The following is a 26,036-nucleotide window of genomic DNA, read 5'->3' as shown; positions in this document are numbered from 1 at the left end:
TTATTAGATATGGTAACCCTATGCTAACCTAGCCAGACTATGGTTCCTTTGTCTTAAAGTGGGTTCCTCTTTTTTGTCTCCTGTTGCAGTTACATTGGTTTTCCTATAGAAGAAACTGCTGTCCCTGCTGCCTCTTGAAAAGAGAGTGGATGGGAGGGCTTAAGAGGTCTGACACCACTTTGTCTATTCCACCTGACCATTTCCACTTTCCTCTTAGCTATTTGTGCCTTAAATGAATGACATGGAGGGTGCTTAGCTTCTCCTATGAAAGCTGCCTCGACATTTTCCCCCTAGACTTTCTTTGGTGACTTAGGCCTGGTTCACACCATGTTTGGACCAGGGTAACTATTTCACGTAGTGTGAACTGGTACAACCCCTAGGACACGTCTATACTTGCCATTTAAAGCGGAAAAAGTCCCTTTTTTTACACACAAACTGTGGGAGCATCTACTGCCCATGACTTTTGCAGTGAAACTCAAAATTTTCACCACAAAAAGAAAACCACCTCCGCAAGAGGCATACAGCTCTTACCGGTGAGGCTTCTGTGGTGATGTGCAAGTGAAGACACATTCTTACTGTTTACCGAGCTTTTAGCCTCCACAGGATATCCCACAGTGCCTAGGTGACCACTCTGGCGAACAGCTCTGCTGCTCTGACACCAGGTAAACAGACATCCGCCCCTCCCCCTGTAAAGCCCTGGGAACTTTGAAACTCCCCTTCCTGTTTTCTTGGGAAGCGCTCACTTATCTGGCCAGGTGACAATACCTGTTCCAAGGAGCATCCCCTGCTTGGAGCAATGCTGAGCGACTGGAGCTGAGCAGTGTTTGGGGAGAGGAGGCTGGGCAGTAGGGTGACCAGATGTCCTGATTTCATAGGGACAATCCCGATTTTGGGGACTTTTTCTTATATAGGCACCTATTACCCCCCACCCCCTGTCCCGATTTTTTACACTTGCTATCTGGTCACCCTACTGGGCAGGGACCCAGGATGCCGCGCGATCACAAACCCCCCCCCCCCCTTCCCACAAGACCTATAATCAAAATGGAGAGAGCTGCACTGTGGGATAGCTGCCCTCTGTGCACTGCTCTCACTGGCGATGGAAGTGCTGCAAATGGAAACACACTCTGATGCCTGTGGAAGTGAGTACACAAACCAGCGCTTTTCTTTCACCGGGTCACTATCGCTGTTGAAACTGACAACGCAAAAACCCTGCAAGTGTAGACATAGCGCAAGTGTGGACAGTTATACTGGTATAAAGTGCCTTATAACAGTGTAGCTTTTTCTACCTTCCTGTATGGGAATAAGTTATACTGGTATAAACACCTTTTTACTGGTGTAACTGTGTCCCCATTAGTGGAGTTGTACCATTTTAATTATACTGGGATAGTTTAATGCCACACAACTTTGTGTAGACAAGCCTTTACTATGCAGTTAATGACTGGCTTTCAATCAGTAATATGGCTATTTAGCAATGCCTGCAGAAGTTTATGGTTTATAATCCTAGGCAGCTAAATTGTTTCTATTGGTGGTGTTAAATCAATGGAACTAGAGCCACCTTCTCTCTTCTTACAGTCTCGCCTTCCTTGATAAAGATCTAATCATCACACTGTTGCTGCATCCCTTATCAGGGTCCTCTGCTGCGGTTACTATTGTATGGTTTGTAGTGATTTGTAATACAGAGGTCCCAGCCGGGTTGGGGGCCCCAGTGTGCTAGGTACTGCACAGATGCATCATAGAAAAAAGTCCCGGTCTCCAATTACATCTAAACTTAGCTTAAGCTAAGGCATGTGGCTGAAACAAGTGGGGAAGATGGCACTTCAGCCTGGTTCTTGGAGCCCTAAGTCTTCCAGACTCCAGGGTTCTGAGCCACAGACAAGGGCCTCTTTCTTGCTGCCATAGTTTCTGCAGGGGCAGGGTTAAGAGCCAAATACTCTGGCCAACTTTTCCCTTCCCCAGCTAGTGCCAGACATGTTTTTAACAGTTCCTGCCCTCTTATTTAACCAAGACATTTTTTTTTAGCTAGCTTTTGTCCTTCACAGTCGAACAGTGCCTCTTGCAGTTAGAAAAGCCTTGAAACTCTGCTTAGGAATTTTATTACTGCAAATGATTCTTATGAGAGGGGCCCAGGAAGGGGGCCAACAGTTGTAGTTACTTTAGCTTACTGGTTTTAAACTTGTGTTCAGGAGTCCTGTTTGGCAGAAGGGACTTGTCCTCTGAATATTAGAGTTCACTACTTGGCCTTTAGCCACTTGCTGAGCAGAAAGAGTAGAAATAGCCTCACTGAAGTTCCATGCAAATCTGTGTATGATCTTTCCAGCATACTTCCACCCAGCTCTACTGTGTAAATACGTGTATATGAGCCGATGGATTTTAACTGGTTCCCGTTACTGTAGTATTTGAGCATTTGACCATCTTTAATGTAGTTATCCTCACAACAGCCCTATGAGGTAGGGAAGAGGCACGAAGAGGCTATGTGACTTGCCCAAGGGTCACACTGGAAGTCTGGGGCAGAACAGGGAACTGGACACAGGTCTCATGAGTCCCAGGCCAGTTCCCTAATCACTGGATCATCCTTCCAGCTCTGAGTGCCAAAATCAGATGTTCCTCAAGACATTCCACTCCCCAACTCCTGCTCTTGATGTGTAGGATAAAGATGGACCCTCCACATCTCTCCCTAGCCCCAAGCTTGCAGACTAGCATTAGGAGTTTCTCCCCCACCACACTCTCCCTATCAAACTTTTCCTCTGTATTTTTCTTTCAGATGCTCCTGATGACATGTTCAGAACAGGTACACACTTATGTAAGAATGATGCCTCGTTGTTACCTGCTTTGAAGAGATTTTTAGACATTGTGTAAATGGTGTGTCAACACGTCTAAACCACCATCCTGGAATTTATCCTTCCCGGGCTAGTATTTGTGAGCTGAAGTCACTAGTAGAATTCCAGCCTGACAACTTTTCAACTTTGTTTAAACTTTTAGTCACAACTACTGTCTTCCATAACAAAGAACGGGACCCTTTCACTAATTTTTTTTTTGTATGTTTCTTTCTTAAGTCCCTGCTTGTAAGCATTGCTTTTATTCCTGAAGGCTGTGGGAGATCCCTCTGGGAATTGTAATAAGTAGCAGCACTACAAGTCCTCTGTCCCTGAGGCAGGTGTTTGGGGACACACTAGAAACTGCTACAGCGGCGCAGCTGTAGCGTAGACACTTACTACAGTGATGAAGGGGTTCTTCTGTCACTGCAGTAAATCCACCCCTCCAAAGGTGCTAGTTAGGTTGACAGAAGAAATCTTCCATCAACCTCGTGGTGTCTACACTGGGGGTTAGGCCATCTTAATTACATCAGACAGGGTGTGAAATTTTTAACAGCTCTGATACTCCTGCCACTCTCGGCAACAGAAATTCACTGTTTGTCGTACATTAGAGATGCATTTATAGGTAAAAATTCTAATTAGGTGTCAACGGAAAAGTCTTCTGTATGCCTATCACATATGTATGCTCATGTAGTGATTGGGGCTGGCCACTTGAAGGAATCATGATCATATGCCCATGGCTGTTATACACATTATCTAGTAGTTGGAGCAATGGCCACCGGCGTTATGATTTCAGGTTTGTATACCCAGCTCCACAGCTGATTTACTGTGTACCCATAAGCAAGTTATCCAACCTTTGCAAAAGCTTTCCCCATCTGTAAGATGGAAATTCTTGATCACATTAAAGGGTATTAGAGGGACACTGCCTACTTCTGCTTTCTATCAATAATAGATAAAAGAAAAACCCCACCTATTAGGTATTAACTGAAAGAGTTTGTTTTTGTTTTCTCAGTCTACTTTGTCACAAAGTCTTTGTGCATTGTGTGTATGTGTTCAGTTTCTCCTGTTTTTTTCATATGGCAAGAGGGGAGAGCAAAATGGGGTAAAACCACAAAATTGGCATAGGAACTTAGGCAAGTATAGGATGTGAATCTACTTAGGAATCTCTTCAGATTGAGTTATTTGATGATGCTTGTAAAGAGTGATGCTCTTGATGAGAGGTGCTATAAAAGCTATTTTTGGGGTGGGGAAAGACATTAGGTAGCTTAAATAAGCTTTGCACACCCTCATTTCCTTGGACAGAGATTTTTACAAGCTAATCTTGAAATGGTGTCTAGTATGTTTTAAACTAAAACTGGTTAGACTAGCAAAACAAATATCCTATAGATGTGGACCCCAATATGGCAAGGTTCTTGAGGATGTGAAGACAATAGTTAAAGTTGCACATGGGTATTTAAGCACCTTATTGAATCAGCACTTTAATGCAATGATTGCATTTCCATTTCAAAAGAGATGAAAAAATACATACAGCAGAAACCTGTATCTGGAACATTTTATTAAATACAACATTACAAAAATCAGTGCAAACTTGTTAGCTCTTGCCAACTTTTTACTATAAGAAGGTTTCTGAAGCTAAGAAGCTCAGTGTTTCTTTAAAATTATAAGACCTTTGGCCCTGATCCTACACCCACATAAAGCTTTGGGTCTAGCCACGCAGAAATCATTACAGGATCAGAGCCCTAGATTCCTGGGCCATTTTAAATGGCACCTATTCAAATAAAAGACTAATGGTTAAGCTAAGCTGTTGCCATTAACTGAGTAGGCATTATGCAAACAATTTCCCTATATTAATAGCACTGAGGTATCCTGAAAGTTACTACTGCTAGTAAATGTATAACTCAGCTCTGATTTTACTGCTGAATGGAGTTTACACAGATTTAGGCCTGGATTCTGCCAATACCTATGCATAGACTGCGCATGTCCTTAAAGTTATGCACATGCTTAAGTCTTGGCAAGGCCTTAGTGAGAATCTCATTGAAATACAGGTCCTAACACAAAAAGAATGAATTATTTTAGTATTTAAATTAACATTTAAAACATTTAATTTCAGATGATCCAGTTTCTCTGTCACATGCCTTTACAATTCAACTATATACTGTACACTTTAACATGCACAAAACCTCTTGTTATAATGCAGTAAAGTTATCTACATAAAGTCAGAGGCTTATCTGGCTTGTTAGAATAAAAACAATCATACAAAGTTTTCACATTCATAAGGGACAAAATAAAAATATTGATATAACCTGCATATAAAGTTCTTGCTAATGAGTAACGTAACTTATACACCAAGTGAAGATGGATGTTTGTCATGAGCGAGCCATAGCTTCTGTGGCTGATATTAAATATGAAGTGTACCTGACTTGGTACTATGGGACTTGTACATGCAGGACAGTGGGCAAACTAGTTAGTCATTAGTACGAAATTTCAAGTCTTAAAATAGCAGCCTACAGTACTGCACAGTACAAGGGCTTGACTGCACAACTAGCTTCTAACAGTTTTACAACCATGATGACTATGCACAGTTTAAAATGGTTGAGGGCTGAACGTTTCTAAAGTCGTGTTACAAACACATTCCAAAGACATTCTATTACAAGCAGAGACTGATCCTAGAACAGTTTCTGAACCTGATTATAACACTGACTTCATCCAGGCTAGCTGGTTAAACTGTGTTAGAACGCCACTCAGTAAAAATGCCATTCAGCAACGGAGGTAAAACTGTACAGAGCCATGGTTATAAACAGAAAATGATGTGAAAGTCATAGTGTGGGTGGGGGAGGTGGAGAGGGGCTCCTCAGCGTAAGGGATCAGCAGCACACAGTACCAGACCCAAGGATGGTCCAAAACAAAGCAAGTCAAGGAAAAGAAATGGTAACACCAAGGCACACCTTACAACACACCGAAGATGTGTTCAGATTTTTGGGGAGAGGAGGGAGTTTGAATTAAAAAGATCCATTTAGACCCAAAAGGGAACAGTTGTTAAAAGGTCACAGAGCGACGACCAAATGCCTTTAAATGTAACACTTGATTCTAGCTGGATTACCATACAAGATATGACTTCATCATTTACCATGACTGCCACCAAAATTTACTAGGACAAAACTAGAATCTAAAACTAAATAGAATAAGTACCTTTTAGTAAGAGAATTGCTTTAGGTGTGACATACAGCTATTATATAAGATTTTTTTTCTTTTTTCTTCACAAAAACATCTCTAGACTTCGGTAACAACCCAGTAACAAAATGAAGGAAAGATAGGTACTTTTGCTTTAGCAAACATCACTATTGAAAATTTTCATTTTTAGACTGTGTGTACTGAAAATCCTCTTCTTTCCTGGGACTGTTTTAAATTGCATATTTCCATTTGATGGTGTCCTCTTCAAAAACAGGTTATAACTAAAGAAATGACCACGTCTGGAATCTGGTGACACAGACAGCTGAGTCAAATGAGAAAAAAAAGTTTAATAGTTTTTCTGCATTTAACTAGTTAAGGAATTAAAACAGTTTACATTTTCAAACAGATTGAGAAATTATTAGTCTTACTGACAAAAATAGGGTTACCAAATTGAAATGTTTACAATCAGGAACATAAATGGAAAAGAGCTTATTAGTACATCTAGCCCATCCCTAAGTAAGTACAGGATTGTTCACTACAAGACCCTGCCTAACATGTATTCTAGATTGCAATATCTAGCTCTGGGACTTCCTGTTTCTCCTGAGAAGCTATTCCAAAGTCCATTAGATCTTGTTAAATAAGATTTTCCTGTTCAGCCTACATTTTCCTCTTTAATTTCATCCCCTCATGTTGATTTTTGCCTCTTGATTCACTCCTCCCAACAAAAAAACCTGCCTCTTACACATGTTAAAGGTGTGTTGCCAGCAAAGATCTCCCCACCATTACCAAATAACAAAATATCTGCAGTTTATACTTTCATTAATCAATCCTTCCAGTCTCTCTGTCCCACCTGTTTCTCTTCTCTAAACTCCCTCCTGTTTATATCTTTTAAGTACTGAGGTGTCCAAAACTGAGCACAGTTCAATATTCAGCTTGAAGTGGACTAAAAACTAGAGAGAGAGAGAGTGTGTACGTGTGTGTACTTTGCATTACCACAGCAACAAGACAGTTTATTTTCTGCTCAAGAGAAAGGGAACTTTTGTTTGACATGCTCATCTAAACCTTACCACGGCTTATTTTTTTTTAAAAAAAAAGGCCTTTTCTTTTAGAGTAACGAACAAGAATGCAGTTTTGCAACATTTATTTCTAAATGTGAAGTTTTCCTTCAAAATGAACTAAATTCCTTTAGCAGAAAACTGATGGCATTTGCAAGGCTCAATAACAACTGCCCCCTAGCGCGTAGAAATGCTGACGTGAAATAGAGACTAAATTTAAGGGCAAAGTACAGACACCAGAAAATGTTATTTTCAATTGGTAAGTAATTACCTGATTAAACTAGCTTTAACACTTGAAGTATTTCCAGTGACGTCTCTCTCCGCATACTAACACAAATGGGCTAAATCCTAGTAATATCCTTTGCTCCTGAAACCTCAAACTCTGATGGTAGTTCCATTTCGCTTTAGTTCAAACAGTTTGCTATTGAGTCTTTTGTTGAGAGTAGTTTTTGTTTATTTCTCACCACCTCTATTCTTTCCTCCGCTGAATAAGCCTAACCTCTGATTCACTCTGAATACCTGAAATACCAGTTGGACACAACTGCCTCCTCCATTCTTCTTCCCTTCCTCCCTCACTGTTCTGTAAGAGCGAGTCGAGTCCGTGTTGCTATCTTTTTATTCATGCCTTCATCACATTAATCCTGTTATATGGTGACTGGACCTCCTTAGTCATCAAAGTGTCATCAATCAATCTTCCGTGTTTGCTACTATCTTAGCATAGAGCCCATACTAATCCTGCAACTCAAGTTCCTTAAATAACACATGACCTGAAGTTCTAACTCTCCCAATCTTGCATCACTTTGCACTTGGTGCATACACAGTACTTAGAGCACAATTTCCAAGGAGCATTTGAAAAAGCAAAATTTGGCTGAAGAACTGCCAGGTCCCACTAGACAGTATGTTAAAACACCAGCGGGGGAGGGGAAATCCTGACAACTCTGTCTGTACAGCACCCAGGGACATGTAAAAAATGAGACCTGTATCTCTCTAATGTACTTGCCTCAGAACAACTCTTACCTTGGTTTGAATTAGTGCTTTACAGTTACTAATATTGAATCCATCTTCTAAGTCTTCATTTATTTTAACATTTGTCTCCTCCAAACCATCTTTGTTGTCTCCTGAGAAGTTCTAATAAACAAGGAGCATAATTTAAAACACTTCATAATATTAAGTGTCCATCAATGTCAGAAATGTTTTATTCAGGAATGGGCTTTGGCCCTCTGAAAAAAGGTCCCCCTCTCTCAGAACTAATAAGCAAATAGGTGTTTAACTTTATTTTTCAAAGTTGCAATCTAAACCCCTGGCCTGTAATCAGATCTGTAATGTGTATCCCCTGCCGCCACCTACTTCTCATTGACTTCAGTGCAGTTCTGTGCTGGGGCAAGATTCTGTCCACTTGGATCACACAGCTTGATTGTGGCCTAAAAAGTTGCTTGGAGACTACTCTTACTAGTTTTTTGGGTTAGGCCTTATGTACATGAGAAAGTTGTTCTATTTTAACTGTACCAGTATCACGAAAGCAGTACCACCCCCTACTAGGGATGCTCTTATATAGTATAATGTGAGAAAACCTGCTTGAATACAGAAAAAACCCTCCAGCCACACACTCCTAATTGTCACCTACCACCCCGCAATGGAACCCATACTGGGTCTTATTAAACAACTAAAACCCATACTTGGTGGAGACCACATCCTGAAAGAAATATTGCTTGAACCCCCTCTTCTGGCCTTCAAAGCTCATCTTCAGAAGAAAGCTTCCCGCAGACAAGGACCCACCAACTCAAAACAGCATCCGATCCTGCCATCAGTCGCGGATTAACACACGAGCCCACGCCTAGGAGCCCTAGCCATTTTGGGGGCCCCCCACAGGAGCCTGGGTAGAAGTAGGGGGGCAACTGCCACCAGAATGGTGGCACTGCCCCCTGCTTCTCCTCTTCCCCCTGAGGCCCCACCTCCTGGTCAGACCAGAAGCCAGAGCCAGGCAGTGGTAGGAATTGCCGAGGGAGCCTGGGCCACTCCAGGAGTGTGAGGCCCAAATGTTCTTTGTGCCCAGGGTCCCAGTAAATCATAATCCGCTTCTGCCTGCCATAACAACAGATGCAAAACCTGCAGATAAATCTCCACTGCTATACCCCGCCCCCCACAACACACCTTTCAAAGTCCACGGGTACTGCATATGTCTGTCCCAACTCATGGCGTACCTCATGCATAAGGCTAAGATTTTGTCATGGGTATTTTTAGTAAAAATCAGGGACAGGTCATGGGCAATAAAGAAAAATTCACGGAAGCCATGATCCCTGATTTTTACTAAAAATATCCATGACAAAATGGGAAGCCATTGGGTAGCTGCAGGGGCCGGCTAGGAGCCCTAGGGGCCCCCACCACCCACGAGGGCTCAGAGTTGTGGGGGTACCCCTGCCCCAGTGGTGGCAGGGGGCAGCTGGGGGTTGCAAGGATCCCCAGCTGGGATCCCCCTGTCCCCCACGGCAGTGGAGAATTGTGGGGGCCCCTTGCTGCCCATGGCAGCTGGGGACTGTGGGGTACACCTGACCCTCACCCCCTCCCCCCACAGCAGCAGAGAGCTGCTGGGTACCCTCGCTGCTGCTGGTGGCTGGGAGCCCCAGCGCCCTGCCACCTACCCTGCAGCTCGCAGCTGCTGCGGGCTGAAGTCACAGAGGTCTTTGGAAGTCAGGGATTCTGTGACAAAACTGTAGCCTTACTCATGCAGTGCACTAAAGTGCTCCAATAACAACCCTGTGGTTGAAACTAGACAATCATCTCTCAAATGAACACCCTCCGATAAATAAGACAAAACCACTATATCACCCGCGGGCAAACACTTTTCACAAAATCATCACTCCATATCTGATCTCTCAATCCTCATCCTCAAAGGAAATCTGCACAACACCTTCAAAAGACGAGCCTGGCAGTTTAAATTCATAACTTTGCTAGAAATCATAAAGACATGGGAATTATGGCTTATTACAACACCTTGCAGTCCCATAACCCCCATTTTTTGTCCTATGACTGCACAGGTAATAATAAGCCACTTCACTTTGAATGGGCCCAGAGATCAGTGGCGCTCAATCTTTCCAGACTACTGTACCCTTTTCAGGAGTCTGATTTGTCTTGGGTATCCCAAAGTTTCACCTCACTTAAAATCTACTTGCTTACAAAATCAGACATAAAAATAGAAAAGTATCACAGCACACTATTAGTGAAAAATTGGTTACTTTATACCATATTATTATTAAATAAATCAACTCGAATATAAATATTGTACTTACATTTCAGTGTATAGTATATAGAGCAGTATAAACAAGTCATTGTCTGTGTGACATTTTAGTTTGTACTGACTTCACTAGTGTTTTTTATGTAGCCTGTTGTAAAAGTAGGCAAATATCTAGATGAGTTGATGTATCCCCTGGAAGACTACTATGTACCCCCCGTGGTATATGTACCCCTGGTTGAGAACCATTGTCTTAGATATACGTGTTAACTACTTATGCTAAACAATCTGTTCCACCTTGTATTTAGGTGCGACAGCGAGTACCTTTCCCAGACCTGAAGAAGAGCTCTGTGTAGCTAGAAAGCTTGTCTCTTTCACCAATGGAAGTTGGTCCAATAGAAGTTATTACCTCACCCATCTAGTCTCTCTAATATCAGCATAAAGACATCTTATACCAGTATATTTATTCCTGTACAGAAATAGGGCTAACTGTACCAGTATAAGGTGCTGTGATGGGGTGTACCTATCCCACACCAACCCCAAAAGGGTTAACTGTGCTTTGCAAACTGAGGAAGCCCCGCCCCCCCAACTCTGCTGGGCATGCTCAGCTTGGAGGCAGAGTATAAAAGAAAGCAGCACAACTCAGTCTGGGCATGCTGCTGAAGGGGGAGGATACAGACTGCAGGCTCCAACTGCAGAGCCATGGCACGCAGAGTTCCCGATGGACTCCAGGCTGTCTGACGATCCCAGAGAAGAGATCGTGCCAGCAGGATCTATGCCACCTGAGGACCCCAGAGACCTGGGGGAACCATGGAGCACTACTGAGGGAGAAAGGGTAGGAAGCAGCCCAGGGAACTTAAACCTTTCTCCAGTGAGTGAACCAGGGAACCAGTCAGCATGTTTCGGGAGGATCCCTGCTGACTCGGTGGTGAGCACCCCACCACCACAAGGCCCTGGGCTGGGACTCAGAGGAGCAGGGAGGGCCTGAGTCCTGTTGCCCTAGGCACCATATACCCCGAGTGGTGCCCCATTTCACCAATGGGCCAACAGACCACCTAATTCTACAGAGTGGGGTGACTTTATTGACTGACCATTGGGCCATGCCGCCCTGGGAGGGAGGGCTATGCTCTTGATGCTGGCCCCACTACTACATTCATAGTAAGGGACATCAACATAAGAACTAACTGGCTGCGGTACAGCCTTTTCCCTTCTTTTTGACAACACATGACCTGACACCCCGTCATGGGGTGTACCTAGCCTGTGACAGGTGCCTTCATACTGATATAATTGCATTCACACTAAGAGAATAGTAATGCTCTAACTATATCAATTAAAAATAAAATCACCCCTCTAGCCAACATTATACCAGTATAACTCCTGTGTAGACCAGGTCTTGCATGACTAACCAGCAGTGCAATTTTGTTTGATTAAACTCATGTGAAAGGTTTGATTAATCAGGTAACACCAGGAGTTTCAAATAGCTTTCCTGATGGTTGCCTAACAGCAACTATTAATGAAGATATCGTTCCCTCTGAAAAGCAGAGCAAGATTAAATTTGTGCTAACTAAACAAGTGATTATAATAAAAAGCTACCTCCAATTAATCTTTCCAACATAAAGAGAATGAATAGTAACAATTCTGCTTTGAGAGTTTAATATGTTGCTGTTTTTTAATCTTTGAATTTATTTAAAACCTGTTTTCTCTATTTTTTTTTAATCCTGAAATGGGTGAAATGATTTGAGTAAAAGCAAACTGAATATTGTGTTCCAACCTGTACAGTTAAGCCAGATATTCAAGCATACAGAACTTAACTGGACTAACTGATTCCATTTTTCACAAGGAGCAGTCCAATTTCCACTTAAGTCAAGTCAACTGACTTCACTGGGCACTGGATTGAACCCATAATGTCTTGTATAAATTCTGATAACTCCTTCACCTCAAAGTAGGTGAAAAAACCCTACACTTGTGGAACTCTGCCAACTAAATCAGAAATTGATTCCAAACAAAGTGGCATACTGTCATTACAACAGAGACTTCAATACATTCTCTACTTTAAATTGGCAAAGATAGCCAGAATTTGATCTTTGCATCATTATAATAGTTGTAACATCTTAGCAGAGAAGTCTTAAATTAAGGGCTTGTCTACACATGACAATTCATCTGGAATAAAGTAGGGTGTGAATTTAAGTGGAACAACTATTCCTGATTTACTCCATTTTTCTGGAATAAGTGTGTCCACACAAAGAATTAATCAGGAATAACTCCCTGTGTAGACAAGGCCTTACATCATCAAAGAGGCCCTAGTTGAAGACATTAGCATTTGCGATCCACCAAAATACACTTCCTAGTGCAGCTGTGTGACTGACGCATGTTTGTTTTCTGCCTGGGTGACTTAAATGAATACAAGTTTAAATCAAACACCTACAGTGGTGTTCTAGCCAAACATATTTTTTAAATTACCTTTTGATTTATATCTATTCCAAGAGCAGATAAGAAGTTTTCCTGGCAGTGGGATTTATTCCAGGGACATCTTAAACCCGTGGTGCTATCGGGGTGCCTAAGAGTTCTCCAGAGGTTTCCAGAGTCAATGCTAGAAAAGAAATGCAACTTGAAATTGTAGTTCATAGAAAATTTCCAAACAAAATCAATGATCTTGAGCCCATACCTCATATAAAGCCATTATCTACTTTTCAATTCTAATGCAACCTCCCTGGAGACAACTGTACTGGGGTACACCCTGAACCACCTACTATGGAAACTGACTCTTAGAATTATTTGTCCAAGTCATCAATCCAACTTGCTAACAAAGATGCATGATATCAATGATGTAAGCAATGGCAAAAAAATTGTGCATGATTTTTTTCATCAAATAAATAGCCATACAGTAAGAGCATGTCTGAGAGCGCTTTATATGCCCACATATCTCCAGAATGAGTAGAAGTAGACAGGAAATATGCATTAGAAAAATCACGATCCAGAGGTGGTGGTGTCCAATTCATGTTGTGGAGAGCAAGCAGGTACAAAACAGAGCTCTACTTATTTCTCTTCAAAGGCAGCTAACCTACAGTTTGGTTAGTCTGTGTCGCTCAACCCTCTTCCTTATTTCAGCTTTCGGGCTGCACTGAGCCAGCCTGATATTCATGTGGGTTACCTTTCATATTTGGTCTCATCTGGGTAGGCGTGATTTCCTTCTCTGTGATGCTCAAACAGTATTTAAAGCAAAGGCCCAGCTCCAAGGAAACACAGAGGAAAAGAATTAGGCATCTAAATCAGGATGTCAAATTGCAGAAGCCTAACTACTTATTCTATTCAGGTTCTTTTGCCATGCTCATCACCACACTATCTGTGTGCCTTCCAGTAGTGCATTAACAATGTGGCTAACATCTGTCATGGGTAGTTTGTCACGTAGAATATCTAGGTTCCTTGTATGTTACATAGCCCCATAATATTGGTGTGCCTTCCAAGAATTAAAAATAATCTTTTTCCTTTCCCAACAGTAAGCTACCTGATCAGCTTGGTGTGCATGTGAGGCGTTTACTGAGGGAAAACTCAATAAAAACATTTATTTTATTGCATGCGTTAATCCTTGGACCTTCACTAATATACAGAACAAATAACCAAGCCTACTTTTTAGTTACAATGTTCTAGATGTATGCAGAAACCAGAACAGCTACTAGTGCAGAAGCAGAAATCCTTCAAAAACAGGTAACAAGTTGATCAGCATTCCAGCAGATTTAACAGCCAAGTTACCCATTTAAACTGCTGTTAACTTCATAATCTCCAGAAAGGAAACCAGATGCACCACTGATTAGGGAGAGCATGTAGCTTAACAGGAGAAGCAATAATTAGTGGGAGACTTGGGAGGCTGTCAGAAAAGTACCAATGATTGGGAAAGAAGGACCTGTGTTGCTACTCTTGATGAAATAGAAACAACACAGACATGCAGGAAAGAGAAGGAATGCTGACAACAGAAAGAATACACTGTCTGTTGGTGTCCAGCATTCCAGGAATTTAGTAATCAGAAGTGCTACCAAAAGCAGTAAAAATTCTACAAAAAGAATTAATACCACTGATAAGTGGACCGTTATGCTTTTTGGGGACTAGAAAAACAACCCCATTTCCTTTCTGAACCCAATAATCTGATCAAATTAATGTCCTGATTAAACAACTGAACTATCTTATTTTAAATTGAAACAAGTAAGTCCACTCTCCTCCCCCCAATTTCTTCTTTCAGAAAAATTAACAGTATTATTGCCGGGTGTTTGAATGTTTATTTAAACTCATTACCAAAGCTGTCTCTTCGCAAATTCAGGAATCCCAATGTCTTCATTATCTGTGTCAAGAACTTGAGCTAAGCTTCTTATGCTCTCTGTGGACTGTGGTACAATGACTTCTGGAAAACTCAACTTAAAAATATCCTCATAGCTGAGATTGGCCTAGAAAAAGCAGAGTTTTATTACACACCTCATAAGGCAGCCAATCGTGCAGTTCACACAGGACCTGATTCAAAGCTTACTGAAGTCAATTGAAGTTTTTTCCATTGACATTAAGCTTGATGCAAAGCCCATTAGTAGTGGCACACCACCCACTAAAATCTACAAGTGTTTTGCTTGAATAAAGTATCAGGCTCAGAGTATGTGACCGATGTAGATACGCATACATCATGTTTATACATTCAATTAAATGAGGTATATTCACATTATATAAGTAGTCAATAGTTAACTATATGCACACAGTTTACAGGATATCCAATAAAGCTGCAATGAATCTTTGTTTACTTCCTTGCGTGCGCCACATGAAATGGTGTTTTTCTTTAATTGCTGGTGTAGAGCCAGAAGAGAGAACTTGTACATTTGTTCCTCCTATGACAATAATGACTGAGGATTTGGAGGATCAGGTCCTTATCTACATGAACGACTTTTACTCATGCAAAGAGTCCCAGTGCAATTAACAGGATTACTTGCAGGGGTGTGGACTGCTCACAGGAGTAAGGCTATGCAGAGTCAAGCCCTGTTCTAGAAATGCTCAGTCTATCTGCTCCAAAGTTTTGATTTTGATCTTTTAATTCCATTTTTTCCCCGAATGATAGAATTATTTTAATGATTTTTAAAAAGTTTGTTTGGATTGCAATATTCCTTTAGTGTAGGGTTACCATATGTCTGTTTTTTCCCGGACATGTCCGGCTTTTCGGCAATCAAACCCCCGTCCGGGGGGAAGCGCCAAAAAGCCGAACATGTCCGGGAAAAATACCGGCCAGGCACTTCCTCTCCTGTGGCTGCTCTGCTCCTCCCCTGACTCAGACTTCGGCTCTGTTTAAGAGCCAAGCTGCCCGAGCCAGCGCTACCGGCTTCGGGCAGCCCCCTTGCCTCCGGACCCCGAGCCGCCGGCCGGGCACTTCCCTTCCCGGGCTCCAGCTGCTCTGCTCCAGCAGCACAGGGTCCGGAGGCAAGGGGGCTGCCCGAAGCCAGTAGCGCTGGCTCAGGCAGCTTGGCTCTTAAACAGAGCCGAAGTCTGAGTCGGGGGAGGAGCAGAGCAGCTGGAGCCAGGGAGGAGAAGTGCCCGGCCGGTGGCTGGGGTCCAGAGGCATAGGGGCTGCCCGGAGCCCGAGCGCTACCAGCTTCACGGTTTGCCGGGCAGCCTCCAGACCCTGCGCCCCCGGCTGGGCGCTTCCCCTCCCGGGCTCCAGCTGCGTTGGGCAAGCGCCGGACGGGAGCGTAGGGTCTGGAGGCTGCCCGGCAAACCATGAAGCCGGTAGCGCTCGGGCAGCCCTTTTCGCGTGGCTGGGAGGGAGGGGGGGGAGTTAGGGCGGGGACTTTGGGGAAAGGGCGGGGCCAGGGCCCATGGAGTGTCCTCTTTTTTTTATTTTTTAAATATGGTAACCCATAGCTCAGTGGTTTGAGCATTGGTCTGCTAAACCCAGGGTTGTGAGTTCAAACCGGGGGGGGCAAATAGGGATCTGGGGCAAAAATCAGTTCTTGGTCCTGCTAGTGGAGGCAGGGGGCTGGACTCAATGACTTTTTGGGGTCCCATCCAGCTCTATGAGATAGGTATATCTCCATATATATTGTCTAAAATGAAAACATGTAAAAAAAAATGCATTTTAAGTGTAAGTAAATGCTAGTCCAGGGACTTTTCAAAATATGAACTCTTACTTGACACTATCTATTTAATGTTTTTTTAAATTCAAATACACCTCTACCCCAACATAACGCTGTCCTCGGGAGCCAAAAAATCTTACCGTGTTATAGGTGAAACCATGTTATGTTGAACTTGCTTTGATCCGCTGGAGCATGCAGTCCTCCCTCCCCCCAAATTCGTGTTATATCGGGGTAGAGGTGTAGTTTAAATCTACAGCTGGTTCGCTACCAAATTATAACCTTCTCCAAGCTGGTCTAATTTTGGGACTAAACTATTTAGTTGTCCTTTTAAACCACCTCTGTGTGCGGAAGGTAGGGCAGAGGACCATCTTGTATCATTCTTTACTGCATTCCATGATGGGGTGTGAAGGAGTTGGCATCTTAGCCACAGTTTTGTAGGATACTGAATAGTGACCCCTTGGAAACCAGGAATGTAAACTCTGGCAGCTTTTTTTTTTTCCCCCCCCACATTATTTTACAGCTATAGAGCAGGAGATTAGTCTTGGTCAGACAGGACATGCTCAGTCCCTTTCAGTGGAGCTGGTGAAAGGCTTATGTAGGGGACGAGCCCCTAGAAAGTCTCAAGGAATGGTATTGAGTCCTAGGTTCCCCACAGACTCCTGATACTGTCAGAAGGGAGATTTATTCCTAACGTATAGACCCAGATGAGCTAACTTTCCTGAAGGGTTATTGTTGGGGTGTCCAAACCATCTATATAGACACACATGTGGCTGGGGAAATTGTTCATGCTGTTGTGCCTATGTAACAGCATGCTGTTTTAAGGCTATGGCTGACCACGTGTCATGTGACAAAGCCCCTCCTGTAAGAGGGAACCTGCTCAGTCAGAGGAGAGAGTGGGTCAGGAAAGACTGGGGAGGGGCTGTGTATCAATCAGGTGGATGGGCTGGTAGGGGACAGCTGCAGGGATTAGAGGCCTTACAGGGGAGAGGCTTTAGGAAAGGCCAGGCAGCAGGTCCTGACTTTCATGAAGGAATGATAGTCTATGAAAGGTGTGTTGAGTTGATACTGAACTCTTTTTGTTAAAGAAAATGTTACAATTATGTCACTGTTGCGAGCTTTCTTCAGCGTACTGGCCAGTGGGCTGGCCCACCAGTCAACCATATAATCCGATAAAGGTAAGTTAGTACAAACACATTTATTTATCGTTTTCCTGGATGCTCTCTATGTATAGTCTTCTTATCTGCTTAGTTACATTATTTCTAACACTCAACTCCAGCCCATTTCCCCTCATCTTGTGGCTTTGTCATAATTATAACGAATGTCTAATGCACGTCAGAGTTCAGATCCGTTACTTTGTTAAGGCTAGGTACAGAGGAATTGCCATATCAGACTAGCCCAGCGGCTCTCGAACTTTTGTACTGGTGACCCCTTTCACTTAGCAAGCCTCTCAGTGCGACCTCCCCCCCCTTATACAAAAATGTGTTTTTTAATTTATATTTAACACCATTATAAATGCTGGAGGAAAAGCAGAGTTTGGGGTGCAGGCTGACAGTGGTCTTTCTAGTCAGTATCTTGTCTGACAGTGGCCAATAGGAGATGTTTCAGAAGAAGGTATAAAATGTCATAACTGACAATTAGGTAACAACATGGGGGGAGGGGCAGGCAGGAAGTCTCTTCATAGGCCCAGGAAACTGCTGTTTGACTTGTATCCTGAGGCCTAAGGGCTCTGTCTCAAACTATTACTATTTGTCACTGCTGCCAACAATAATGTGCTAGGTATGTTCCATGCACAAGATGTAGTCACTGCCCCAAAGAGCTTACAATTGTAGGGGGAAGTGAGGGATAAATTACATTGTTTTCATATACATTATATATTCAAGGGGAATTCTCAATAGCCCCTCACTGTCTCTCTGCCCTGAAACTGAACACACAACTCAAAGTGATGTGTGCCATTCAACTATGAGGTATCAGATACATCTCTTTGCTTTGGTTAAGCATACAGATTAAAGTAGGATGTTGGTAGCAGAAGAGATTTAAATGTCTCTTTTAGAGAGAAATCCAATGACTTGGTATGGTCTGTTTCGGCCAGGAGTAACTAGTAATGTGTATTTCTCTCTCCATATGCTCCCCTCTCTTCTGTCCCACCACACCCAGTCTTCTTGTCCCAATTTTCAAAACCATCCAAAATTTAGAGCCTCCTTCTCTATAATCCCAGTGTTTTATCACAAGGCAACTCCCACCTTTCTCTGCCAGTGATTCCAGCCTCAATCACCACTTCTCCCACAAGCACCTTTGTGCTTTCTCCCAAGCTACTTCTTGCTCCTGGGTAAAATGCCCAGTCAAAATCCATGAAGTCACCACCCCACTCAATCCCTTCTTAAAACTCACTTCTGGCATAGCAATTCAGAAAACTACCATCTGATAACACGTAGGTAGGTGGTGAGTTGTAATCACTGATATAATTGGCTAAGAATTATGCATACCACTAATCTCTGCTTTTAAATATATAAAATGTTTGTAACCCTGTCCTCCTCTCCCACATATTCTAGCTGTTGTCTTTTAGATAAGTCCCTCCCCCAAAGCATGTACAGTAGCTTACTTTATGTTGACATGATGCCTAGCACAACACAATCTGATTACGGCCTCTAAGCATTATAGCAATAAAAATATTAAATACTAATCTTCAGTATTTCATGAAAAAGAATCACATTTCATAATCTTCAACTTTGCATTCAATTACATTATCCTCCCTCCTAAAAGTGTATCCTCCCAAAGTGCAGTTTGCAGAAAGTGCTTTCTAGTACCCCAAAGAAACTGTAGCACAACAATTAAACTTTTAGCAGAGTCTCTGACTTGCTAGCAATACATACCTTATCCTGTGAACTAGCACTAGCTTCCCTCCCATTGTGTACAGATGGTTTGGAGCAGTGATGCCCATGAGAAGTGTTGCAATGTTCTCCATGTAACTCCACGTCAGTTTTAGAAGTTTTTGTTTCTGCTGAATTCACCAAAACTTCAGGAGTGTGACTGATGGTCTCAGACTTGACTAAGGATTCACTGAAACTTTCAAAATCACCCCAGGAACTGTTAGATTCTGATGTACAATGAATGCTCTCAGAAAACCCTTCACAATTTCTTCCTCTACCATTCCCCCAGGGGATGCTCTGATGCAGCATTTCAAGTTCCATTGTATCTTCCTTAGTTCTGCTTTCATTTATGTTACATTCATCAATTCCCTCATTATTCTGACTGAGAGACATACCACTCACGTTGGTGGTAAGATCTTTCAAAGACATCCAGCTTAATGCTTCTATGGTGGTAGGACTTTCCACCAATTGCTGGTCCTGCATTTCTGTGTTACTGCAATAATATGGGATCACTAGTAAAATTTTTATAAGGTAGAAAACAGAAAATGTAGTTCAGATGCTTAAATTCTAATGTTTCCAAAGCAGAATAAAGATCTTCATTTTGTCTTAAATAGTCTGTAATAATGATGCTAAAGAACAGTATGTCCTTCACTCTCTCCCCCAGTCATCAACATTGTGTGTGTTATTCAGTCTGACTCTCCTTCCACCACGGATTTCAATCTGCAAAGGAAGGATTGTAAATAAAGACATCTGTGATAATGCCTGTGTAAAGCTAAGAAAAGAGAACCGATAAAGCAAGAAAAAATGTTCATGTTTAAACAAATACATTACAGTATTATACTGTTAAAAACAGAAACTTAGAGACATCACTTTAAAAATGATCCATCTGAGGTTTGTTTATTTCACATTTGATAATACTTTGTACCTAGTCAGTTTCACCATGTCCCCTGGAGTCTGTTTTGCCTTTTGTATCTGTCCTTCCTAGAGCAATAGTTTGAAAAATATATATTTTTTAAAGGGGTGTGCAGGTGAGGGACAGGATTGTAAAATTATAAACATTGGCACTAGGACTCTACGGGAGGTACAGTACCTTTAATTATTTTTTAATTGCTTAGAGGTCACGCTGACTTCTAAAGGAGTGCAAGGTTGAATTTCTCAGCTTGGATATTAATGTATGAAAGCTCTGCTTTAATTTTAAAATGTTTAAAACATGCAAATTCAAATGATGAACTCTAAAGTGAAATAATAATTGAAAGATCACCAGAAGATTTTGTTGGTGCTCAGTCCATGCTAGTCTTGATATTAAAGCTTACTCAGAAACTTGACAGTGAGAATAGGTAATAGTGATCCACAAAAATTTATAGCATCAGTATTGACAAAAAACATAAGCTGTCTTGCATGCTCTGTGGTACCCTGGCAACAAGTTTGGTCAGGTATATTTCAAGTGATAATCAAAATACAGGGAAATAAGCTGTGTGGTGAAATTCACGACTGTAGTATGTGTAAGGCTTTTCTGCTAGTCCCTTTTCTCCTTAGTTGCCTGTCCGTGGTTTTGTGCACGAGAGCACATTATTAGCACTCTGTCCAATGCATCAGACTCCTGCTCACCAGCAGGAATAACCCACTGACCCGCCTCTCTACCTCCGGCAGAAAGTGCCCTATAAAGGGCTGCTCGCTCAGGCCTGCGCCCTCCTTTATTCCCCGTGTGTTCACTGGTAGAGGGGCGGGAACCCAGAACCGTGTCACTGCGCCCGGCTCCACGCCTGTCTGTGCCTCAGTTTCCCCACCTGTCCCGCGGAGGCGATGGGTGACGGTCGGGACGCGCCTGGGGAGCTGGCGGGCGGGTCCGGGTCCGGGCAGCCCCCGCGCCCGGCCGGGCTCCGGGTAAAGCGCTGGCCCCGCTCCCGGGACAAGGTGCGGAGCTCGGCACTGGGCCCGGCCCGGCGCGCTCCGGGCAGCCGCAGTGAGCGGCGCTGAGGCCGGATCGGGTCGGCTCGGGGCTCCCACGGCGCAGCGGCCCCTTGTCGCGGCCGGGCCCCCGCATGGGCCATCGGGTCCCTCCCCCGCCCGCGCCCGCGCTGCCCAACCCGAGAGCGCGCCGGCGCCGGCGCCGGGGGACGGACCCCCAGGAGCGATGGATGCCGGTTGCTGGCCCCGCCCCGCAAGGAGCTGAGGGGCTGAGGGGAGCGGGTCGGACCCCGCCTGTCACCGCCGGGCCGCCGCGGGGGGAGGGGCAGCCTTACCCGCATCGCCGGGCCCGGCCAATGACCGCCGCTGCCTCGGCCACCGCGACTGAGGGGCGAGTGAGTCCCGGCGCGAGCCAGCACCGGCCGGCCTGGGGGCGGGGCCGAGGGGCGGGGTCGGAGGGCGCGGAGCAGAGGCTGGGGGGGAAGCACAGCCCGGGAGTGAGGTCACTGCCAGGGGGTGGCACCTACCGTCGCTAGGGGCGTGGCTACACTGCGGGGGGCGGGGCCTAGCTGGCTGGCGAGGAGGCTGAGCTCTGCCTCCCTGTGGAATTACTAGATCAAAGCTGGCGCTTAGTCCCACAGGCTCTTAGGCAGGCCCAGCTCAGCCAGCCCTACAGTGCCTGCCTCTGCCCTAGACCTGGGCCTGGTCCTGGCCCAGGCCTGCCCCTGGCACCCCCTTACTACCCAGGCAGGGGACAAGATTTGCCAGCACTGCTGCCCCAACCAGCTCCTAACAAACAGGTGGGAAAGGCTCACAGGGACACAAGGGGCAGTCCCTCTCCTACATCTAGGCTGCTTGCATCATGTGCTGGGCCAGGTGCCAGCACCCTCCTCTCTCCTCTGGCCATGGCGTTCCCGGTGCATTGGCAGGGAAGTCATTGCTGGTTTTCAGCCGGTGGATTGGTGGTGAACTTGTATCGTTCCTAGACTCAAGCCATCTGAAAATTCTGCCTGCATTTCACGTGCCATCGTGTCCATTTAGCTGCAGCAGATGTTGCCACGTCAACGTCACCTGCCCTGATTCTGCCTCCTCACCACAAAGTGCACAGAAGTTGCTTCTCAAGCCCACATCAACTATCCCAAAAGTGGAGATCTAGCAGGGTTGTCAGTATTGTCAAAATGTTGCCAGGGACAATGCTGAGAAGCTAAGGGCCTGGGGGATGCTAGGCTGCTGGATGGTTGTGGGCATGTTGGTGAATTTTAGGATGGTTTTCATATGAATATCCTAATTTGGCAGGTTTGGGGCTGGCTCAGGCATCCCTAGCTAACGCTGTAAAGGCCCCAACAACCATCTAGCCACACAAATCCCTCTCCTAACAGGCTTCTCCATGGGGCGTGCTGGGGCTTGGGGCTTCAGCCCTGTGGGAAGGGGGGGTGCACAGAGGCTTCAGCCCTGCAAGGCCTTGTAGACCCACTGAAATCAGCTCGTGGACCCCCAGAGAGCCACAGATCCCCAGTTGAGAACCACAACAGCATCAGGCTGGATTCAGGGTTTGAGAATATTTACTGGAGCTCGGCTCCAGACAGCTCCAGCTGAATTTAAACCCTGCTTCTCCCTACCTCTCAATGTCTTCGAGTGGGAATTATCTTAAGGAGAAGATGTCAGGCATCTTCTCTCTCCCCCAACATCTCCCCCTGTTTGGGGGTGGGCATAGGTCTTTGTATCTGACTCTAGTGGCCTTTCCCATGAGAGTATGTGGGGTTTCGCCAACTGATAGCACCCATTTTCTCCAGTTTCTCTTGGTTTTTAAAATCCTATTCTCTCTCCCTCCCCCGCCCCCCTTCCTGGGCCTTTATGTGCCATTATCTTTCTAGCTCACTATTGCCGACCCCAATCTCATGAGTCAGGTCACAAACTTGTAAGATTGGCTTTAAAATAATGGAATTTCAAAAAGTAGTAAATGTTGGGTTCTTTTTATTCATGTTTTCCAGCTTTTCTTCACAACCAGGAGGGCTAGAAATATGTATTTTTTTTAACCCAGCTGAAATGCACACATAATCACAAGATTCCAGGAGCTGGGGCTTTTAAAAAAAACCCACCATCAACATTGTGAGACTTGGAATAAAATCCTGCAAGTTGGCAAAGCTGCTGTCCCTCACTGTGTGACTTCCTATTAACCCTCCCCCTCAGTTTTGTCCCCATTCCCCCCCTTTTGTTTGTCCCACTCTCTTTGCCTCCTCCATTTCTTATTGCAGCATTGCGACTGGGGAGCTGAGGCTTCCACTGTGCTTGTTGATCCTGGTGCTGTGCAGAGCCAGCTGGGACTGAGAATCTTGCCTCACTTTCTCTCTAGCATTTGAGTACACAGGAGCTGATGCAGGGAGCAGGATGGAGGCACTCAGCCAAAGGCTGCTGCTGCTGTTGGCTGGCTCTGCTGTCACATTCTATTGTCAGGAACACAGATTTGAAACAAGCACACAAACGAATCCCTGCTCAGGCTTTCTTTAGGCCTCTGGGTGTAGCTCACTGCCCTCTGAGGCGGGTTTAAAAATCTCTGGCAGTCCCAGCCAGCCTGGGACAGTTGTAAATGGGAGGAGAGAGGTTTTTTGGAGCAGGGACTAGGGCAGGGGTGGGCAAACTTTTTGGCCTGAGGGCCACATTGGGGTTGCAAAACTGGATGGAGGGCCGGGTAGGGAAGGCTGTGCCTCCCCAAACAGCCTGGCCCCACCCCCTATCCGACCCCTCCGACTTCCTGCACCCTGACTGCTCCTCTCAGAAACCCCGACCTATCCAACCCCCCCTGCTCCTTGTCCCCTAAATGCCCCCTCCTGCGACCCCCTGCCCCTAATCCCCCCCGGGACCCCACTCCCTATCGAATGCCCCTGCTCCCAGTCCCTGACAGCCCTGACCCCATCCACACCCCAACCCCCCTGTTCCCCGTCCCTTGACGCCTCCCCCTGCCCCCGAACCTCTGCTCCATTCAACCACCCCCTGCTTCCTGTTCCCTTACTGCCTCTCCGGGGCCCCCCGCCCCTTATACAACGCCCCGGCCCTGACCACTTACCACTGACCATGCAGAGCAGAGCATGCAGAGCAGAATGGCTGGCTGCCACACTGGCCAGAGCCAGACACGCTGCCATTCTGCTCAGCAGGAGTGTGCAACTCCGCCGCCCAGAGCACTGCCCGTGTGGCGGCGTGGCTTTGCTGGGGAGCGGGGGACAGCCTCCCTGGCTAGGAGCTCAGGGGCCAGGCAGGATGGTCCCACGGGCCGGATGTGGCCCGCGGGCCGTAGTTTGCCCACCTCTGGACTAGGGAGTACTGTCCATGCATTTCACAAGTATGCATCCCACACATCTTACTCTTGTTCCAGGAAGGGACACTGTACTTGGGGTGAGAGGCTGAATGTGGGGAAATGCCCAGCTGCGCAGCCAAACTACCATTTAATAGGAGGGCCTGTAAACCAATTCCCCATCCCCTCACTGGAGCTGTTTCCTGTCCTTCATCATCACCCCACTATGCCAGGCTGAGGATTTGGGGAAAGCCAGTCAGATCATTCTTTGAGACGCATCCCACATGTAGCTGGCTCATTGTGTGGCGCAGTAACCCTCACACACGCATATGCGTGCTGGAGATCTTCATGTTTCCAGCCCCCTTCCCACCCTGGCCCTGCAGCAGTGGAGCTGAGCCGCTTGTTCCTTCCAGCCCCTGAGATTGGTTTGCGATGCTTTACATTTTCAAGGCTGCCTTCCCCAGGCAAAGGGCAAGGAGCTTCCTAACCAAAGGCTGAGAGTCTCCTTTACATTCCAGCCTAGGGTTACCATATTTCAACAATCAAAATAGAGGACGGGAGGAGCCCCGCCCTAGCCCCTTCCACTCCCTCCCACTTCCTGCCCCCTCAGAACCCCCAACCCTCCCCCCATGCCTTGTCCCCTGACTGCCCCCTCCTGGGACCCCTGCCCCTAACTGCCCCCCAGGACTCCACCCCCTACCTAAGCCTCCCTGCTCCTTGTCCCCTGACTGCCCCCTCCTGAGACCTTCCCCACATCCTAACTGGCCCCCTAGGACCCTACCCCCCTACCTGTCCCCTGACTGCCCCAACCCTTATCCACACCCCCACCCCCTGACAGCCCCCCCCAGAACTCCTGACCCATCTAAACCCCTCTGCTCCCTGTCCCCTGACTGCTCCGATCCCTCTCCCCACCCCTGCCACCTGACAGCCCCCCCCAGAACTCCCAAACACCGCCCCCGCTCCTTGTCCCCTGACTGCCCCCTCCTGAGACCCCCCCCACCTGTACTCTGCCCAAAACCTTACACCCCCCAAAACCCAGACAGCCCCCCCCGAACTCCTGACCCATCCAACCCTCCCCCTGCTCCCTGTCTCTTGACTACCCCACCCCCCCCAGAACCTCCCTGCCGCTTCTCTGGCCCCCTGGCCCCCTTACTGTGCTGCAGAGCGGGGCCCTCGACAGCAGGGGAGGGGAGCAGGGTCGGAGCTCCAGACTGCCGGAGGCCGTGATCTGCCAATGCAGGGAGGGAGGGGGAGAGAGAGGAGGGGAGTGGTGTCAAGTTGCAGGAGAGAGGAGGGGGTAGTGGAGGAGGGACTCTGGCTGCCGGAGCCCCGTGCGAGTGGCACGATCCGGCTGGCTGCCCTGTAAGCCGTGCGTGCTCTGCATGGGGGGAAATCCGGACATTGACAAATTCCCCCCGGACGCTATTTTTAACTGAAAAAAGCCGGACATGTCCGGGGGAATCCAGACGAATGGTAACCCTATTCCAGCCTCCCCGAGTCAGAGGGGCCCCACAGCCATGGGCTTTACAGGGCCCAAAGGCCTGGCTGTGGCCACCTGGAATCTGATGCACAATTAAGACTGGGGGTGGGAGAACTGAGTGCTAGA

At 45.9% G+C, this 26,036-nt stretch overlaps 1 protein-coding gene across 2 annotated transcripts; it reads right to left on the bottom strand.

Annotated features, from left to right (window-relative positions):
- Positions 1-4,350: 4,350 nt before the first annotated feature.
- Positions 4,351-21,597, bottom strand: CLBA1 (clathrin binding box of aftiphilin containing 1). Of its 2 annotated transcripts, none has more exons than XM_054027323.1 (6): positions 21,477-21,597; positions 19,237-19,953; positions 14,556-14,704; positions 12,729-12,858; positions 8,057-8,167; positions 4,351-6,306 (listed from the first exon to the last, which is right to left on the bottom strand). In XM_054027323.1, the coding sequence occupies exons 2-6, from the start codon at positions 19,714-19,716 to the stop codon at positions 6,139-6,141; spliced, it is 1,038 nt and encodes a 345-aa protein (XP_053883298.1). In that variant the 5' UTR covers positions 19,717-19,953; positions 21,477-21,597; the 3' UTR covers positions 4,351-6,138. The 2 variants fall into 2 exon arrangements, with proteins under 2 accessions (XP_053883298.1, XP_053883299.1); XM_054027324.1 differs by lacking the exon at positions 21,477-21,597 and adding an exon at positions 21,021-21,270.
- Between the last annotated feature and the right edge of the window lie 4,439 nt (positions 21,598-26,036).

This window comes from Malaclemys terrapin, chromosome 4 (genome assembly GCF_027887155.1).
Source record: "Malaclemys terrapin pileata isolate rMalTer1 chromosome 4, rMalTer1.hap1, whole genome shotgun sequence".
Lineage (NCBI taxonomy): Eukaryota > Metazoa > Chordata > Testudines > Emydidae > Malaclemys > Malaclemys terrapin.
Note: the sequence above shows the minus strand (reverse complement) of the source record. Positions and strands in the feature narration are given on the sequence as shown.

Excerpts from the sequence above, each read along its gene's own strand:
- CLBA1 (XM_054027323.1), bottom strand. The coding sequence starts at position 19,716 with ATGCAGGACCAGCAATTGGTGGAAAGTCCTACCACCATAGAAGCATTA. Across the intron at positions 14,705-19,236 it reads GTGCTAGTTCACAGGATAAG|GCCAATCTCAGCTATGAGGA; the intron begins GTATGTATTGCT and ends TGCTTTTTCTAG. Across the intron at positions 12,859-14,555 it reads TTTGCGAAGAGACAGCTTTG|CATTGACTCTGGAAACCTCT; the intron begins GTAATGAGTTTA and ends TTTCTTTTCTAG.